At 49.5% G+C, this 16,118-nt stretch overlaps 1 protein-coding gene across 3 annotated transcripts in view; it reads left to right on the top strand.

Annotated features, from left to right (window-relative positions):
• DYNC2I1 (dynein 2 intermediate chain 1) overlaps positions 1–16,118 on the top strand; it is a 120,410-nt gene that overhangs the window by 71,587 nt on the left and 32,705 nt on the right. For all 3 annotated transcript variants that reach the window (XM_077268563.1, XM_077268562.1, XM_077268565.1), the window contains exons 12-16: positions 6,716–6,804; positions 6,957–7,086; positions 8,299–8,471; positions 13,626–13,788; positions 15,083–15,190. In XM_077268563.1, coding sequence (XP_077124678.1) covers positions 6,716–6,804; positions 6,957–7,086; positions 8,299–8,471; positions 13,626–13,788; positions 15,083–15,190 — 663 coding nt within the window. The remainder of the gene's footprint in view (positions 1–6,715; positions 6,805–6,956; positions 7,087–8,298; positions 8,472–13,625; positions 13,789–15,082; positions 15,191–16,118) is intronic.

Raw genomic sequence — 16,118 nt, 5'->3', positions numbered from 1 at the left:
CCTGCTGGCTCTCAGCTCCTCCCCTGCAGTGTACACCCTCCTGCTGGCTCTCAGCTCCTCCTCTGCAGTATACCCCCTCCTGCTGGCTCTCAGCTCCTCCTCTGCAGTATACCCCCTCCTGCTGGCTCTCAGCTCCTCCCCTGCAGTATACCCCCTCCTGCTGGCTCTCAGCTCCTCCCCTGCGGTATACACCCTCCTGCTGGCTCTCAGCTCCTCCCCTGCGGTATACACCCTCCTGCTGGCTCTCAGCTCCTCCCCTGCAGTATACACCCTCCTGCTGGCTCTCAGCTCCTCCCCTGCAGTATACCCCCTCCTGCTGGCTCTCAGCTCCTCCCCTGCAGTATACACCCTCCTGCTGGCTCTCAGCTCCTCCCCTGCGGTATACACCCTCCTGCTGGCTCTCAGCTCCTCCCCTGCAGTATACCCCCTCCTGCTGGCTCTCAGCTCCTCCCCTGCAGTATACACCCTCCTGCTGGCTCTCAGCTCCTCCCCTGCGGTATACACCCTCCTGCTGGCTCTCAGCTCCTCCCCTGCAGTGTACACCCTCCTGCTGGCTCTCAGCTCCTCCTCTGCAGTATACCCCCTCCTGCTGGCTCTCAGCTCCTCCTCTGCAGTATACACCCTCCTGCTGGCTCTCAGCTCCTCCCCTGCAGTATACACCCTCCTGCTGGCTCTCAGCTCCTCCCCTGCAGTATACCCCCTCCTGCTGGCTCTCAGCTCCTCCCCTGCAGTATACACCCTCCTGCTGGCTCTCAGCTCCTCCCCTGCGGTATACACCCTCCTGCTGGCTCTCAGCTCCTCCCCTGCAGTATACCCCCTCCTGCTGGCTCTCAGCTCCTCCCCTGCAGTATACACCCTCCTGCTGGCTCTCAGCTCCTCCCCTGCAGTGTACACCCTCCTGCTGGCTCTCAGCTCCTCCTCTGCAGTATACACCCTCCTGCTGGCTCTCAGCTCCTCCCCTGCAGTATACACCCTCCTGCTGGCTCTCAGCTCCTCCCCTGCGGTATACACCCTCCTGCTGGCTCTCAGCTAACCAGTTCTTGCTTAGTGTCCGTAGGAGGAACACGGACTGGTCTGCTATTCAGACCCCAAAACTCTTTATACCTTTACAACGGACGAATGGGGCGACGGATTCTTTTATGTTCCGATCTCCCCGAACCAACAACAGGCGAGCACGGGAGTTTCACCTTTCCGTATCCTCTCCTGCAACGTGGGAAGCCACTGCCTGAGCTGATTCTAGGGGCGATGGGCCCCTTCAAGGGCACCGATCTCCCCCTCCCTTATCAGACGAGCACTGGAGTGTCACCTCCAGTATCCTCTTCTGCAGCCAGGCCTATTGCCAGACATTCAGCCCTGCCCAACAGGTTTTACCCTCGGCTGTTCAGAAGCACTTTCCAGGGTGGCGTCCGAGCAGCCCCCACTGCACCACCACTATTAAAAGCGGATGGTACAAGGAGGCGGACGGTTCCTCTCCACCTCCCTTCAAAGGGACGATGGATTGAGGACTTTTCTTATCCCTGCACCGTCCAAACAGCAGCAATAGCACAGGATCTTTTTCTACCTTCTGACCTGCTGAACAGAGCTGCATACTGGGGTAAGTGCCGGGACTCGAGCGGTTGGAGGGCTCTGCGCAACCGGCGGTTTTTCCCTCATTCGGTGCCGGCTGGCTTCAAAAATTTAGCCCCCGGCTTCGGGTTTGTGTAGGCCACAACCCGGAACTCCGCCCCTGCTAGGCCGCACTTCAGGCTCCGCCCCCCTATTCAGGCGCCTCTCATTCAGGACAAGAGCTCTATTCTCGGCTGCCATCTTCTTCCTCCTGCCATCTCCGGACACGAGCTCATCCGGAAGTGGCTGCTGCATCGCACCGGCGGTATTCAGCACTGAAGACCGCTATTCCAGACGGGGGGACCCAGAATCTCGGTAAGGAGAATCCTCCCTCCGCACCCCTCCCCCGCACGCACCCCGGCAGCATAAAGGGACTAGCGTTCCCTGTTTTTAATACTTAAGACCTGCAATCTCTGGTTGTCCAGCAAGCTCTGGTCTTAAAGGCACGGGTCTTAAGGGTACATGACCGCTTTCCCTGGTCTTAAAGACGCATGCCCAGTAGTCGCTGGGCTTACAGGGACATGTCCAGTTTTCCCTGGCTTTGTAAAAACACATGACCAGCATTCCTTGGTCTTAAAAAGCAGAGAATGCTGGTCATGTGCCCTTTTAAACTGGGGAACCTTTAAGTCATGACCAGCCGGAAGCCGGTCACCTTTCCCAGAGTACTTAGTTCAAATCAGCTCAGGAGCCCTCCGCCGCCGCCGATCCCGGCTCTTCCCAGAGTACCTGGTTCCCCTCAAGGGGCTTCACTTCTGGCGTAATCCTTGAAAAATGCCCCGGTCTTAAAGGCATATGACCAGCATGCCCTGGTCTTAAAGGCACGTGACCAGTATGCCCTGCTCTTAAAGGCACATGACAAGTAGGCCCTGGTCTTAAAGGCACATGACCAGTATGTCCTGGTCTTAAAGGCATATGACCAGTATACCCTGGTCTTAAACGAACATGACCAGTATGCTCTGGTCTTAAAGGCACGTGACCAGTATGCCCGGCTCTTAAAGGCACATGACAAGTAGGCCCTGGTCTTAAAGGCACATGACCAGCATGCCCTGGTCTTAGAGGCACATGACCAGTAGGCCCGGGTTTTTAAAGGCACATGACCAGTAGGCCCTGGTTCTTAAAGACACATGACCAGCATCCCCTGCTCCTAAAGGCACATGAACAGTATGCTCTCCTCCTAAAAGCACAAAACCAGTATTCCCTGGTCTTAAAGGCGCATGACCAGTATTCCCTAGTCTTAAAGGTGCATGACCAGTATTCACTGATCTTAAGGGCACATGATCAATCCGAAGCTGGTCACCCTAACTGAGCTCTGGAGCCCTCCGCCGCTGATCCCAGTTTATCTCAGAGTACCTAGTCTCCCTCAGTGGACTTTGTCACTAACCGCAACCCATGGTTTCTCTGACCAAGAGATTGAATAGGGATTCCTGTGAACCCTCCGTGGCTCGGAGTGCTCGCAGGACCGATATACAAGGTCCCTCTCCTACATGGGAGCCGTCGGCTAGCAGGGGCCGCAAGTATTCTAGAAAAATGTACAGGCGTCTAGAAAATGGTAGTTTCATTTCCTGATCCCTCCCCTATGATTTGCTGAGAACAACGCTCTGAATATGGATCGGATATTGCCTTGGATTGCCAGAGCTTCAGAAAAAGAGGGACTCGCCTAGTTATATCATCAACAAATTGACAAGCGATTCACTGGACAGAAGCCTCTACGTGGGATGCCATACCTGGTCTGATTTTTAAGGACGACGGGTCCTTTAAAGGGCACCGATTCCCCCCCACACCATCAACAGATGAGCACATGCAGTGTCGCCTCCATGTATCCTCTTCTGCATCCAGGCCTAAAGCCAGACAACCTGCCCTGTCCACCCGGGGACCTCATCTCTGGGGAGGTACAGAGGCACCCCATCTTGGCGTCCGAGCACCCCCCTTTGTATCACCACTATTTAGCGGATGATGCAAGAAAGCGGACGATTCCTCTCCACTTCCCTGTTAAGAGGATGGTGGATCGAGGGTTCCGAATTTTCTACTCTGCATGACGATGGCAAGAGACTTTTTTTCCTGACGTGCTGGATGCAGCCCCACATTCTGCCACTTGGCAGACTAACCGGGTAGAATTTCTTGGGTATACCTACCAGTATCCCTGCCCGATGTATCATCAATTAAAATACCACAGACGGTTGGATAGCAAATCTGGTTCGTTCCGTCTGGTGGCTTCGGGTTCAGCGCTCTACCCTTCCTTAGCCGCCACATGGGTTGCTTGACCACTAGTCTCCTGGTCGGAGACCTTAACTACTTCGATTCACACAAGTAACCTTTCCCCGAAGACAGTACAGCCGGCCAATCAAATATTCTGAGCAGGAGACTAACAAGGGATCGTGTCTTTTCTACAGACCCAACCAGCAGTGGAAGCGTTGTCCAAGACAGTCTAGATCTAAGTGATCTTGGTTCCAAAAAGGGGGAATGAAAAGTAAGACCATTCCTGGACCTCAAACTTCTAACAACCTTTGACAAGGTCCTCCTTCTTCGGATGGAGTTCCTCCGCTCAGCCATTACTTCAACAGAAAAAGGTGGAGTTTCTGGCATCCATCTACATTCGGGATTCTTACCCTCACATTCCTATTTTTCCCCTCTACAATAATCCCTTCGCCTTTCCATTTGCGAACAGCATTTTCAAGTCACGACCTTGCCCTTCGGCCTGGCTACCGCACCAGAGTGGTCGCAAGGGTCATGGCGGTTGTCATGTGCCTCTTTCACCCTAGAAGCATGGTCGTCCTGCCCTATTTGGTCGACTTTCTAGCCGCTCTTCCAGGACTACGCTGAGTCATCTATATCACTTGCGATACCCTCTCACTTGGACTAGCAGCTAAACTTAGACAAGTTTTCCTCATTCCCAGCCCAGCAGATCCTTTTTGAGGATGATCCTGCACAAGAAGGATGGTAATTCTCTCTCGAGTCAAGGTAGTGGCCCTTCAACAGGGAGCTCGTACACTTGATCACTCATTCCCTCGGTTCATTCGATTCACTAGGAGGGTTCTGAGGAAAAAGACGACAATGGAAGCAGTTTCTTTCGCTCCGCTCGTTTTCAGCAAGGCAATCAGGCTTTCAAAGGGTAGTCTTTGAGCTCCTTCCTCATCCAGAGCCTTCTCCAATGGTTATTAGAGAATACTAATGCGAGTCTTCTTCTCCCGATCATTGCTCTGGGGACCCGAACGGTACGGCTAATCGTACAGCAGGTCCACTGCCTTCAGGCGGGTCAACCATCCGCCTTCAATTGGATAATGCCACGGCTGTGCCATACGTCAATCATGCAGCAGGTACCCACAGTCAAGCGCCATGGCCGAGGTACCTCGCACTCTCTGATGGGCCGAGATGTATCATTCGGTGATCTCAGCAGTAACATATCCCTGGAGTAGAACACTGGGCGGCAGACATATTCAGCTGTCAGGGTTTTTTCCGTCTAATTGCACGTCTAGTTACACGGCCCGATCTGATGTTGTCCCCACACAGGGACTCCTTTGGGACGTCCCACGGTCTGTGTCCCCCAATGAGGCAAAGGAGAAATAGGGATTTTTGTGTACTCACCGTAAAATCCTTTTCTCCGAGCCATTCATTAGGGGACACAGTTCCCTCCCTATTATTAGCTTGTGCTTGTTTTATAATTTGACATGCTATACTCTCATATATAATGTGACATGCTATACGCTCATATGTTGTTATTGATCTCCTACTGCTTTTGCACCGAACTGGTTAGCTGAGAGCCAGCAGGAGGGTGTATACTGCAGGGGAGGAGTTAACTTTCTTTGTATCACTTAGTGTCAGCCTCCTGGTGGCAGCAGCATACACCCCACGGTCTGTGTCCCCCAATGAATGGCTCGGAGAAAAGGATTTTACGGTGAGTACACAAAAATCCCTATATTTCAGCGTTTAATAAACATAACAGCCACCTTCACAGAATGCAGCCTCAGTGCTGCTGAAGGTGGCTCTTTTACTTTAATTGGCCCTGGGGGGTGACTGGTTCCCTAAAAATACTAGTGTTTTGTACTCCGAAAATGATATTCCAGTCTATGACTAGAGTAGCATTTCTTGTGTGGTGCATTGTGAGGCTGAATTCATTAAAGAGGATGTCCTCTACTTTATGATTGATGACCCATCCTTAGGATAGGTCCTCCATGTCTGATCAGTGGGGGTGCAACACCCGGCGCCCCCAATGATCAGCTGTTCTCGGTGTTGGTGGCGGCTGCCAGCCGGAAGTGCTCAAATGCACAGCTGCTTCGTCTTTTTGTAGCGGCTGCGGCCGGGTACTGGACATCCTCCTCCTGTCCAAATCAATAGGAGGCGAATGTCCAGTACGCCGCCAGTATCAGAAGATAAAGCTCCGCAATTGAGCATTTCCGGCTGGCGGATGCCGAGAACAGCTGATCACGTGTCGGACCCCGATAGATCAGACATTGAAGACCTATCCTAAGGATGGGTTATCAATGATATAGTAGTGGACAACTTTTTTAAGTGGGGTAGACCAGTCCTAATTAGTGATGAGCGAATATACTCGTTACTCGAGATTTCCCGAGCACGCTCAGGTGTCCTCCGAGTATTTTTTAGTGCTCGGAGATTTAGTTTTCCTCACCTCAGCTGAATGATTTACATCTGTTAGCCAGCTTGATTACATGTGGGGATTCCCTAGCAACCAGGCAACCCCCACATGTACTTATGCTGGCTAATAGATGTAAATCATTTAGCTGCGGCAAGAAAACTTTATCTCCGAGCACGAAAAAAATACTCTGAGGACACCCGAGCGTGCTCGAGAAATCTCCAGTAACGAGTATATTCGCTCATCACTAGTCCTAATGAATCGGCCACTATGAGTTCATTCTCCACTTGGTGTCCAGGCTCATAGACCTTCTGTTGAGCCTGTACATCGCTCTGCGCACGCTCTTCTGCTTGCTGAGCAGCACTTGCACTTTTTTGGGGGGCATTCTGTGACAATCTAGGGATCCAGACTACACATGTTGGTTACTACCTATCGTTTAAAAAAAATAATGATCGCTTCTTAACTGCTGGTTGTTTAGGGAGGAGAGCCGATTACGTTTTATAATTTCTTTACAACTTGCAGGTCACAGAAATGATGCTGAGCAAAACGTAGGGGTTGTCACCAAGGTGGACACTCAGCGTCTGACAATGTTCCTTCGTTCTGCCTGTCAGGTTGGTCTGGTCCGATATTCTGAGCATGTTACGTAAGCTTCTTACTTCCCTTTTTATTATTTTTGTGACTTCGCCAACATATAATTATTGTAATTGAACGTTTGATCGCTTTTATTTTTTCTACTTTGAAACTAATGTGTCTCTATGTCTAGGTCGTCACTGTTCTGCTAGAAGAGGATCGTGCTGAAAAGCAGTCTAATTACAAGGTTCAGTCTAAAGACCCCTGCCTGTCCATCAGCGAGAGCTGCTTCCATTTAAATACCAACCTAGCTTTTCTCCAAGGTAGAAAAAAAAATCTATCAATTGACATTCCCCTGTTTCTACAGCTGCTCATGTATTATAGCAAAAGCAACTGTTTTTACAGTACTAGATCAGCACTACAGGGTTCTTTGTACTCTTTCTTCCTCCTTTATTTAGGGGCCATTTGCATTGACCAATTGTGACGACACAGCATTTATTCTTAATTAGGCCATGTGTGTTTTTCGGACAGGAGCACCACTGACCCTCGTGTTTCACCACACCAAATGAGCGTTTAACCAGGCCGCCAATCACCTGATGCATGGGCAAAATGTGAAATGATTTGTAAACTGGCTGAGAAATCATCGTTCTCTCGGCAGCACATCAGCACTTGTAAACGTCACATGTGCTGACAAGAACACTGATGTTTCACGCACACAGAACAATTGTATTAACATTCGTTCTGTATGCAAGGAAATGCGGACATCCTATCTAAATCACTGCGGATCGGCCAGTGGAAATGCATCCTTAATTCTAGATATTGAAAACTCCTCGGCTTCTTTTATGTAGTTTGGTAAATAATGCTTTACATTTGTCTAACTAGACTGTGTAGTGCTGGCCTGGGGTATTGCGGCCAAAGGAAAGGCGCCCGGACACAATAAAAAGCCGCTGGCCAACAGCGATCTCATCTAACTCCTTCATACACGCGCCAAGTGCTCATGTGTTCTCTAGGAGAGCGCCGCTGCTAGAATTCTCTGGCAGCTCCTTATCTCCAGGGAGAAATGGCTGGCTACATCTCTCCTCTGTCTTCATCTTCAGGGGGAAAGTCGTGATACCCCCATACACATTAGACTGTTGGATGATATTTGTGGGTTTAGCCGACTTTAGTCTAATGTGTATTGGGACCCTAAAGATGACCTGTCACCAGTTTAAAAGTGGCCAGATTTAGCTTTTATGTTATGTTTTTCTCACCAGGAGATAATGACCAAGTAAAGAAGTTTCTTTTCTATCTAAAGCGAGTGTCTGTCTTGGTCTGAGCGCCCTAATCAGCCGTACTTTTCCTTCTTTACAGCGTAATAAGTGTCACATCACTGGAATCGGGCCCTTCTTCCCTATATTATGCTGCTTTCTCAGATGTAATGGCAAAAACCTGCTGACAGATTCCCTATGAGCTGTTGATGTTTACAGTAACTCTTTGTTAAAGATAAAAAAAAACAAAACAACCCTCTGAACATGTTTCCCCTTTATGGTTTCCAGGTCGCAGCGTGTACCTACTGCAGTTTTCTGAAGCACAGAGGCACCTGTTGCTTACTGTGCACGGATTGGATACCAGCACCACGTCTACCAGTCTCGGGGACAAGTATATTATCTGTATATGGAATATATGGCAGCCTTCCACTCCGCAGAAAATCCTCATTTGTCAGTCAGAGGTATAAAAATGTTATATTATTTCTCTGTTTAGGTGATCTGTGAAAGTTCTCTTCTTTATTGTTTATACTTTGTTTTTCACTTTTGCCTGGTTATTCACGAACCCGTAGTTTTGTTAACTGCTTAGAGGCCTCGTACTGTAAAGCATCTCTGCAATAGTGACCACATTTTTATGAGACATGAATAAACCGATCAGTATATTTTTGGAGTGTGGGAGGAAAGCTGAGTCCCTGGGGAGATCAGAGCACAGGGATATCTAGATATTACTCTGTCGCCTCATTGGGGGACACAGGACCATGGGTGTTATGCTGCTGTCCACTAGGAGGCGACACTATGCATAATCTGAAAAAGATTAACTGTGGCTCCTCCTATGCAGTATACACCCCTGGACGGCATCAGCCTTCTCCAGTGTTTGCTTAGTGTCGCATAGGAGGCACACCTGAAAGATTTTTACTCCCGTTTTTTCCGACGGGATTACAGATGAAGAAAAGTGGGTCTCCTGTGAGACTCCCGGCATGGCTCCTTCCTCGGCCCCCTATTATGGGGTGCCCAGTTGAAGTAGAGATGGCTATTCCCCATGTTGCTCCTTCCCCAGTCCCTCGGGTGCTGGTTCGAAGTCGAGACCCCCCCTCCTTCCCCAATTCCTTTTGGTTTCTGGGTTGAGGTCGAGGCGAGGATAAAGCCCCCTGATGGCCACACACAGCACCCTCCCTAATCCCCCTCTGGGGGTATTAGGTTGAGACGCCTCAGGTAGGGCCTGTACAGGCAGCATTCTACAGCTCCCAGCAATGGGCCAGCACACTGCGCCTGAATCCAGGGACCCCAGCCCAGCTGCGGGCTCCTGTCGGGGCCGGGGGGAGTGCTGGCAGGCATGGCACATACAGACACAGGGCTCCCTGCGCCCCTGTCTCTGCGGCAGCACCAGCTCTATACTGCCTCAGGGAGACCCCTACCGGGCTCCCCCTTCCGCTTATAGCCCCACCGCCATCCTGCCTTTAAATCCGGAGGGGTCCGGTTCAGATCCGACCCCCTCCCGGACTTTCACGCCGGCCTGGAGCCCTTCTGGGCCTCAGGCATCTAATTTAGGCCCCGGCTTTGGCCTAGCTGAAGCTGCTGCCTCCTCTCCGCCCCCCGGCCCGCCCCCTGGATGACAAATATGACACTCTACAGTGTCATACAGGGGGCGGATCGAGACAGAAAGGGCGCGTTTTTACACAGCCTTGCTGCCTTTTTCCAGCTCTCCGCCCCCTTCTCCTCCTTTCCTCTCTGTCTCAGCAGCCATTTTCGGCTGCAGATTAACCCTGCATCTCCCGGTCTGCAGGACCAGGCAGCCAGTCTCCGGGGGGCACAGGACTGTGGATCTTCGGCGCTGGACCTAGGGGCACACTGGTGGGGTAAGATCACAGCTGGGTTTTTTACTCAGCTGTGAATCCATATTACCTATAAGGCTCCCCTATAGGTTTCTCTACCCCTGTAAGGTCCTCTGCTGGCAGCCCTTCTGCACTCTGTGCACTATGCCGGGCTCAAGGTCCAAGAGAACCAGGCAGAACTGCTATTATGCATTCTGCACAGCCTGCGGGACCGCTCTCCCCAGTAGTAGCATGTACCCGCATTGTCAGAACTGTATACAAACTAATGTGTCAGAGCCCCAAGAAGCCCCTGCCAATGCCTCGGTGTCTAATGCCACGCCGGAATGGGCTACTCAGATATCGCAATCTATGACGCAGTCTATAAATAACCTAACCTCCACATTGCTTCAGGCTCTGCAGGGTCATGCCCCGGCTATGACCGTTACCCAGCAGCTTGACTCAGGAACAAGATGACCCTGGCACATCCACGTCTAGGTCAGGACGCAAGCGGACCCATAGATCAAGTCCATCTGCGTCATCCCATAGCACACGGTCATCCCCCTCTAGGGAGAGACACCGTAGCTCCAGGTCATCTAGACCGTCCCATTCCAGGGACAGACAATGCAGATCTCCGCAATCCCCGACCAGAGAAGGCCTCCTCCCCAGCCCACTCAGCAGGGGACGCCTCAGTGATACACAGGATTCGGAAGGCATCTGCGACTCTGACTCAGACAGAGAAACGGAGGGGTCCCTGATCCCAATCCCTCCTAGCAATACAGCGCTAGTTGAGGACATAATTTCATCCATCCATCGGGTGCTGGACATTTCTGATCCGCCACCAGAGGCCCCAGAACATAAGATTTCCTTTGAAGGACCTCTGAAGCCGCCTAAGGTTTTCTCTAACCACACAGAGTTTAAGGCGATCCTTAAAAAGCAGCTCTCACAGCCTGAGAAAAAATTCGCTAATCGCAAATATCTGGAGGAGTGGTACCCCTTCCCACAGAAGGACACCAAGGAATGGACAGATCCACCTGAAGTGGACCCCCTAGTCTCTAGGCTAGCAGCACAGACCCTCCTTTCACTGCCAGATAGCTCAACCCTCAGGGACACAGCAGACCGGCAGGCTCGTTCAATTTTCGAGGCAGCAGGGGCATCCCTGGCTCCCGCGTTCGCCTCAGTTTGGGCTGCCAAGGCCATTCTGGCCTGGGCCAAGAATTTACAAGCTCTCCAAGCATCCGCTCCTGAGCTGTCGGACCAAGCGGTTCAAATAGCAGTTGTAGCACACTACATGCTCCATGCAGCTCTGAATTCAGCAAGGGGAGTAGCGGGGATAGCATCAAACGCCATCACGATTCGGCGTATCCTCTGGCTGCGGGAATGGAAAGCGGACGCAGCCTCAAAGAAGTCCCTCACGCATCTCCCCTACCTCAGTGGGAGACTTTTCGGTGAACAGTTGGACACTATGATATCCAACGCCACCGGGGGTAAGAGTACTTCTCTTCCCCAACTGAAACCTAAACGCACTTACAAGAAGCGTAACCAAACTCGATTCCGATCCTTTCGGAATTCCTCCGGCTGGTCCGTCTCGCATCCAGCACAAAATCGTAACCGTTCCCCACGCAGGGACAACTCACGATCGACGCAAAGGTCGGACAAGACCTGGCAGTCAAAAGCAGGCCAGCCTAAGCCCAGAGGAGGAAAATCTCAGACTTTCTCCTCATCATGACTCACAGACTCCGGAAGACACCACACCAGTAGGCGGCTGACTTTTGCTCTTTCATCAAGTCTGGCTGCCTATTACAGAAGACAGGTGGGTCATGGAGCTAGTGTCTTCCGGATACAAAATAGACAGTTCAATTTAATGAAATTTTTCAACAGATCTGTCTCCGCTGGGGGACCCCGGATGTGGACCTAATGGCATCCCACTTCAATGCCAAGGTCTCCAACTTCATGGCCAGAACACACGATCCGCGGTCGCTTGGAGCAGACGCTCTGGTTCAGGACTGGACCCAGTTCCAGCTTCTGTATATTTTTCCACCTCTCCCCCTGATATCCAGAGTGGTGAGGAAGATCAAACAAGAGGGAGTTCCAACCATCCTAATTGCACCGGACTGGCCCAGACGCACATGGTACGCCGACATCGTGCAACTCACAGCAGACGCCCCCTGGCGTCTCCCCGACCGCCACGATCTTCTATCACAAGGCCCGTTCTACCACCAGAACTCAGGGGCTCTCAATTTGACGGCGTGGCCCATGAGACCTGGGTTCTAACCCAGGCAGGGCTCTCGACGGATGTCATTGGAACCATGATCAGAGCACGGAAACCAGCCTCTGCCAAGATTTATTACCGTACCTGGAAAGCTTTCTTTACCTGGTGCGAATCTCGTGGCCAGATCCCACTCCCTTATTCCCTACCCAAAGTACTTGGTTTTCTCCAATCGGGTCTGGAGGCCAGGCTGTCATTGGGCTCGCTTAAGAGCCAGGTGTCAGCCCTCTCAGTGCTTTTTCAAAGGCGCATTGCTACCAAGCAAGTCTGAACTGACAGCACTCTCCTGCAGACGGCCCTTCCTGGCTTTTCACCAGGACAAGGTAGTTCTTCGTACGGTCCCATCCTTTCTTCCGAAGGTTGTGTCCGACTTCCACCTCTATGAGGAAATTTCACTACCATCCCTTTGTCCGGTTCCGGTTCATAGAGTGGAGAAGGCTCTGCATACGCTTGACCTTGTCAGGGCATTGCGTATATACGTGTCTAGGACTGCGTCCTTCCGGAGGTCTGATTCTCTTTTCCTCCTTCCGGAAGGCGGCCACAAGGGTCTGCCAGCTTCCAAAGCTACCCTTGCCAGGTGGATCAAATCCACCATACAAGAGGCCTACCGCCTTAAGAATTCTCCTCTTCCAGCCGGTATTACGGCACACTCTACACGGGCGGTAGGGGCCTCCTGGGCCATTCGGCACCAGGCTTCGGCACAACAAGTGTGTAAGGCGGCCACTTGGACTAGCTTACACACGTTTACTAAACACTACAGGGTTCATACCCAGTCCTCAGCGGACGCGAGCCTGGGTAGATGTGTCCTGCAGGCGGCGGTGCCCTAAGTATAGGGGCCTGTCTGCACAATATTCGTCCATTGCTTCCCACCCAGGGACTGCTTTAGGACGTCCCATGGTCCTGTGTCCCCCAATGAGGCAACAGAGTAAAGGAGATTTTTGTGTACTCACCGTAAAATCTCTTTCTCTTAGCCTCTAATTGGGGGACACAGCTCCCACCCTGTTGCCCTTTCCGGGCCGTTGTAACTGTTGAGTTCTCATATTGTTTTCTTGAGCTCGTACATAGTTGCCTTCTTACAGGCATAATTATGTTATTCATGTTACATAGTTGCCTTCTTACAGGCATAATTATGTTATTCATGTTACGTTCCTCCTACTGCTTTTGCACAAAACTGGAGAAGGCTGATGCCGTCCAGGGGTGTATACTGCACAGGAGGAGCCACAGTTAATCTTTTTCAGATTATGCATAGTGTCGCCTCCTAGTGGACAGCAGCATAACACCCATGGTCCTGTGTCCCCCAATTAGAGGCTAAGAGAAAGAGATTTTACGGTGAGTACACAAAAATCTCCTTTTTTAAGAGTCAAACCTGCCCGTTTCCAGAGCCCGCGACTGAGTCTATTACAGTTACATTACATTACACGGAGATTTAGAATTAAGTCAATGTTGATTTCTGACCACCTCTTTAATATTTCAGATCTTACATATTGAAGACTATTTAGTACCGACTGCATTTTCACATTTTACTTATTGGAATTGCATAGGTGAAATGTTGCTGTTTCAGCCCCGGCCTGGCATCTCTGGTGTTTGCTGGCACAGCGGAAGGATCTGTTTTAGTATGGGATCTACGAGAGGACTTGAGCATACATCAGACTATGGTTATCGAAGACACCAACTGGACATTTAGATCTCCCACATTTTCTACGGGTTAGTCATTTCAGTTCTTAAGAAGTTCATATACCCTTTTAAGGCCATATGGATGCATTAGGAGGTGCTTTGTGTTTGGGTGCAAACATCCGACTCCTCAATTTCCATGACACCGACCCCAACTTCACCAAAATGGGCTCTGACTCCACAGCCCTGGTTTGGGGCACTCCTTTGTTAGCCACAATAGGGGCCTTCTACTAAAACAACTCTTTATCTGGAGGACCTGTCCCAAACATGTAAAATGAGCATGGTATAAAGATAGCTGAGGATATGCCATCCATGACCGTCGTGTTCCACTTTCCTAACTTTGGTCGACAATGGATGGTTTTATGGTATACAAAATAAGGCACACACTTGGCACATGTGAAACAAACAGCCATGATGAAAACATTCATTAAACTCCATAGCTACTGTGGCAAACGACCTAAAGCTTTGTCTAATTTAATCCTCGAGTTTCTATCATTCCAATACCTAACTAAGGAATTGCTGAATATATGGAAATCCATCAATCAAATGATTAAACTAGATATTCACAAGACAAGAGTTGAAGGCTTTCATTATTTTAGCTACATTTTGATTGGTTACCGGTCCCACTTTATGATTGCCCTAGCTTGGATACATTTCCCATATTTAATGACAATCCAATATGTAATGCTACCATAGGTTGGGTTTTTGGTACACTGAGATCTGCCAGCAAATAACAAAAAAACAAAAAAAAGTATAAAATCTACGTTGTTGGTTTTGCTTCCTTCCCTACAGTAAAGCTGGGGTCTTTCCCCACATTCCCTTTTTGCTCTAAGCACAGAAGAGACCATGCATGTTGCAGTTGTTTTAATTTTTATTATCTTATTATAAAAATAACTTTGTGATATGTCTTATCAGAGAAATTCACTTCTTTTTCCTCCAGGACTGATCATTCTTTCTCAGATCATAGGTAAATTCTGTATGGAAGATGGGTTTTGCCATTACTGGGATAGGAGATGACACGTTCCATAAGATTCTATGTAAATGGTAGGGAAGAGGAGGTGGGAGGAGCTCTGCCTCTAGCTCCTCCTCTTACCCCTCCCATTTACATAGAATTTTATCAGCACCAACTGTCATCTTCTATCCCAGTAATAGGAAAATCTGTCTTCACTTATGTTACCTGTAAGTTGCAAATTTTGAGAATGAAGGATCAATCCAGATAGAGAAAGAAGCAGAACTTTCTGATAAGATATGTTACAAAGTTGCTTATTTACATGTGTACTAGTTAGCTTGGTAAATTAATATTATTGGTTGCATATTTGTTTTGCAGACGGCATTTTTATTCAAGTGAGTCACACACATCCAGTAAAGTCTGTAGAACCTGTCCCAAGTACAGAAACAAAGGGCCGTGGGATTTCGTCATTGTCGTCCCCTGAAGGTACAGCGAGTTCTGTGCAGTTAGAAGAAATAATGGAGCTGATTTTTTTATTCTCGCATTTGGCCTAGGTAATATGCTTCTTCAGGGGGAGTCTGTCAGCGATAATTCATAGTAAAAGCACAGATCCTTGCAGTGAATATAGCCTTAATAAAAATCCCACTTTTCCTGTTCTAATTGCTGCCTCTGTTCTGCGGAAAATGAGGTTCAAATATGTTAACTAAGTGCACCCTGGGTGTGGCCAAGAGGCTGCGTGCACAGTCCGCTCATTGGTTTTGCATGCCCCGCCTCCCTCACTGGTGATTTCAAAGATAAAGCCGTGTGCACTACTACTGGTGGTGCCCACGTAGGTTCCCACACCATGTGATACTAAAAGAAAGAACCTGGCACTCAACTTAATGCTTGTGAGATTTTAATCGTAGTAGCCAAAACGTTTCGGTCCTATATCTGGACCTTCATCAGTTACTACAAAACGTGAACATAAACAAAATACTATTTACAAATATATACAAAAAGAAACAAAAGAAAACATAATGTGCAAAGAAAATATGTACATAATTCAGAGAACCACAAAATTATACAATGCAAGATGTCACATCCATGACAAGAGGTATTTAGGTCATCTAGATAAAAAACTGAGATAGACAAGCAAGTGTCAGGCTGAGTGAGACCGCCGGATATCTAGCATAGGGGTGTAAGATACAGGAGAATGAGGGTGGAACATACCGTACTATGATGAAAAAAGTAAATGACTGTAGTGTCATATAAGGCACAGCATGGTCTGCGTCTGTAGTAATATAGAGGAGATTACAATGGCATAGGTACGTGTGAACGTATTGTGGAGAGGGGAGGGGGAGAAGTAGCATACCTGGTATTTGCGCAGATAGGTTTAGGCACACAGAATGGACTGTGGATGAAGGAAGATAAACAT

Source organism: Ranitomeya variabilis, chromosome 6, assembly GCF_051348905.1.
Source record: "Ranitomeya variabilis isolate aRanVar5 chromosome 6, aRanVar5.hap1, whole genome shotgun sequence".
NCBI lineage: Eukaryota > Metazoa > Chordata > Amphibia > Anura > Dendrobatidae > Ranitomeya > Ranitomeya variabilis.
This window is presented reverse-complemented; position numbering and strand designations above follow the sequence as displayed.